General features: G+C 57.4%; 1 protein-coding gene across 1 annotated transcript in view; it reads left to right on the top strand.

The window, feature by feature from the left end:
- The window catches only part of RNF214 (ring finger protein 214), a 7,774-nt gene extending 4,716 nt beyond the window's left edge, over window positions 1-3,058 (top strand). Inside the window, exons 8-12 of the mRNA XM_009894730.1 lie at window positions 116-492; window positions 1,066-1,201; window positions 1,488-1,595; window positions 1,980-2,075; window positions 2,802-3,058. Of these exons, the coding sequence (XP_009893032.1) occupies window positions 116-492; window positions 1,066-1,201; window positions 1,488-1,595; window positions 1,980-2,075; window positions 2,802-2,867 (783 nt within the window). The 3' untranslated portion in view covers window positions 2,868-3,058. The remainder of the gene's footprint in view (window positions 1-115; window positions 493-1,065; window positions 1,202-1,487; window positions 1,596-1,979; window positions 2,076-2,801) is intronic.
- Window positions 3,059-3,733: the final 675 nt, after the last annotated feature.

The raw sequence follows: 3,733 nt of genomic DNA, 5'->3' as shown, positions 1-3,733 counted from the left end.
AGCGCCTGCAGTTCAGCCCATCTCCTGTCTGGCTGGGGAGGAGGGCGCTCAGCTCTGCTTTCAGATGGGCTTATTCTAACCAGCCTTTTCTTCTCCCCCTGTTTTTCTTCCTCAGACAGATTTCATGCTTACGGCATTCCAGCCCAACCCATCCCTTACTCCCAGGCTCCCGTTTCCCATCGGACCAGTTCCTGTTCCGATGGTCATGCCGAGTGCTGATCCTCGGACACTCTCCTTTCCGCTCCTGAACCCCGCGATCTCCAGACCCAACCAGCCTTCCCCACCGCTGCCTGCTTCCCAAGGAAGAAACAGCCCGGTAGTGGCATCGCTTATTGGCACACACAGCCCTCACATGACTCCCGCTGCCTCCATCCCTCCTCCGCCAGGCCTGGGAGGAGTTAACGTCACTCCAGAGTTTCACAGGCTGCAGCCAGCCGATAAGCTGGAAAAGCTGCTGGAGAAGTTGTTGGCTCGTTTTCCACAGTGCAACAAGTAAGTGTCTCGCCTCGTCCTTCCCTGAGAGTGAAGGCTTGCCTGCGGGATGTGAGCTGGGCTGAGGGAAAGTGGAGCTCCTCTTGGTGCTTGCGGGGTCGGGGGGGAGCGAGGGGAGCCTGAAGGCGAGGGGTGAAGTCTGGGTGCTCTCAGTCGGGTGTGCCATAGCACTGGGAATGAGAAACGTTTGGAGCTTGGTCTAAAGGACAGCAGTGGTACCTGAGCGTAGGCAAGAGCGCCCTACGCACAGCACCGCCTCAGGCGAGTCCTTCAGCTTCCGCAGTGCTGCATCCTGGCTGCGTGACAGGTGGGCGCTGTCTCTCACTCCAGCTGGGGTTTCCCCGCTCTCCCAAACGTTTTGGGGACAGAAACTCGCTCAGCATGCAATTCGCCTCATTTTAGACGGTTGAGAGCACGCGCTCCTTTGCCGTGATACTGGCTCGCCCTGGGGGTGCGGTGGCTGGCTCGCCGGGAGCGGTGTTGCAGGGCCTTTGACGGAGGGTCACGGTCCGTGGGGGCCGCTCGGCTTGCCGGTGCTGGCTGGGCGTTCTTAGCAGGCTGCTGTCCCTGCAGGGCCCAGCTCACCAACATACTGCAGCAGATCAAGACTGCTCGGAGGACCATGGCGGGTCTGACCATGGAGGAGCTGAACCAGCTGGTGGCGGCCAAGCTGGCGGAGCAGCAGGAGCGGGCAGCGGCCGGGGCTCAGGTGGGAGAGCGGCGAGGGGCCGGCAGTGGCCCAGCAAACTCCTCGCGGGGGGCTGCTGGGAAGGGGAGCCTGGGTAGCAGTGAGAAGCTGCGCCCGCTCCCTGGTTCCCTGCAGACTGAGCCGCACAGGGCCCGCTGCCGGGGCCGCACAGAGCTCGGGCTGCGCGTGTCCCCTGGGTTTCTCTTTCTGCTGACTGTGGGAGCACTTTTCCCTGGGGTGACTTGGGGTAACACGGCTGTGCTTTCCTTCTGAGCTTTTCTGATGTGCCTCGTTTGCCTTGCTGCAGCCTCTCAGTCGAATCAGAGCCCCCATGTTCTCTGCTCCGCTGCCTCAGATCAGCACGCCCATGTTCCTGCCCCCCGCCCAGGTGGCTTACCCCGGAACAGCGTCACACGTAAGGCTTTTTGGCTTTCCTGGAGCACTTTGCCGTCCCCAGGGAAAGCGGAGGGAGGGAGCCCTTCTGAGAAGCGGCCGAAAGGATGAGCCAGTGAAGCCGGGACCTCCCTCCTCACACAGCTACTTGGGCTGGTGAGGTAGAAGGGAAGGGTTAGGGTCATGGGTCCTTCCTGCTCCGCATCGGGGGAGAAGGGAACAGCTGCGAGAGAGGTGTCAGAGGCTCGAACGTGTGACGGCTGTGTGCAGAGGGAGGAATCGGGCAAACTGTGGCCCCTGGCTGCTGCTGGTGGGACAAGTAGCTGGAATGTGGAATACGTGATCTGAGCTGGGGTGTCTGACTTGTATGCCTGTCTCCTTTCTGTCCCCTCGCTGCTCATCCCAGACCCCGGCCGCCTGTAAGCTGTGTCTGATGTGCCAGAAGCTTGTGCAGCCCGGTGACCTTCACCCCATGGCCTGCTCGCACGTGCTGCACAAGGAGGTGAGTGTGTTTCCCCGCCGTGTGCTGCTCTTGGGTTCCTCGTAATGGTTCCTAGTGCTGATTCCCTTCCGTGGGCCCTCGGCACAGGTAGCGAGTGCCTGCTGTACTGAGATCTTGCCAGGAGAAGAGTATGATCGATAAATAACTTCTCTTCATCCTGTCATCCTCCCTTTCCTTACTGGGCCACGCTGAGTGGCCATTTGGTGGTGGCTTTAGGAACAGGCTGTCCGTATTCCATCCTCCGAGCCTGTGCTCGTTGCTAGGAGTGTTAGATCCTGGCCTTCTGCCTTCTTGGAGCAGGACAGTCTGGCAGGATCTATAGAATACGGGGCGATGGAGAGAGCTGCCACCGTCGCCCAGGTGTCCGGGCACTGTGGGTCTGTGCACAGGAGCTCTTGGGAAGAGGAGGAGGCTTTCTCGTCCCACAGTGCTGGCAGTGGTTCACCTGTGTAGGCAAACCCCTCATCCCAAATCCCTCTGGGGCCTCCAGCAACTGCCAAGGAAATGGAAAACCGTGTCTTGAGGAGGGCCTGATGATCCTGCTAGGTTGAAGAGGGCTCCCTCTGCATGGCGACCTTTTGATGGAGGCTGTCTCTGAGGAGCAAAAGAAACCATCCCTTAAAATGAGTGCTCGTGCCAGCGCTCTGCTGGAAAAGTAGTGCCACGCTGTGTTCACAGCGCCTTTGAGTTGTGCCAGTGGCTCTTGACTAATTCTCTCTCTTCCAGTGCATCAAATTCTGGGCACAAACCAACACAAATGACACTTGCCCCTTTTGCCCAAGTCTCAAATGACGGCTACTCGAACAAAGCGGTCCCGCACGAGGAGTTGCTGTGAATAGACAGGATCAGTTCTAAGATTTCTACAGTTCTATATTTATACGACCATGTATACACATGTACATTTTTATTATATAGGTAATGGTGTGTATAGAAAGTCTGTATACATACAAATTCATAAATAAAGTGTGTATATTATGCAGTGATTTGGTGCTGCTCCTTATTTCTTAGTTGGCAGCCTTGCTGGCTTCCTTTCGAAGGCGTGTGAGCGTAACCTGCTCGCTGGGACGCGAGTGGCTGCTGGAGCGACTTCTTCCCACGTTGCTTCCAGCAGCTCCTTGCCGCGAACCATTCCCCTTGGTGGGACACCTCAGCGCCCTGTGCCCCAGCGGACCGGTCCCCTGCCGTGTCCATCACCCAGTAGTTACCCTCTTGGCAATGAACAGGTTGCAGATGCCCAGTGGTTTTTTGTGGTCTTTTTTAATGTAATAATAATTTACCGTGTTAACATTCATTGTTCTTACATAGACAATAGGTTACAGAGTACTGGAGTCCACAGCGACAGCCTGCAGTAACCATCCCCGTCCGCCTCCGGCAGGGCAGAGTTCCGCACGCGCCTTTACCCGCCGTTCCCTGCTGTAACTGGGCACTGGGGAGGGAGCGCTCAGGAGTGAACGGAGTCGGCTGCACTGCAGCTCAGGATAACCAACCTGTCGCAGTTCCTACTTTCCCCTCTCCTGTACTTTCTCCTAAAGCACGGGCTGACGCACCAACGCTTTCTCCATGGATTTCGGTGGGATTACGAGGTGCTCAGCACCACTTAAAATCTTGCACTCACTCTGTAAAAATTTTTTTCCCCTTCATTTGCAATCTGGGGCACA

This window comes from Charadrius vociferus, unplaced genomic scaffold (assembly GCF_000708025.1).
Source record: "Charadrius vociferus isolate BGI_N301 unplaced genomic scaffold, ASM70802v2 scaffold241, whole genome shotgun sequence".
Lineage (NCBI taxonomy): Eukaryota > Metazoa > Chordata > Aves > Charadriiformes > Charadriidae > Charadrius > Charadrius vociferus.
This window is presented reverse-complemented; position numbering and strand designations above follow the sequence as displayed.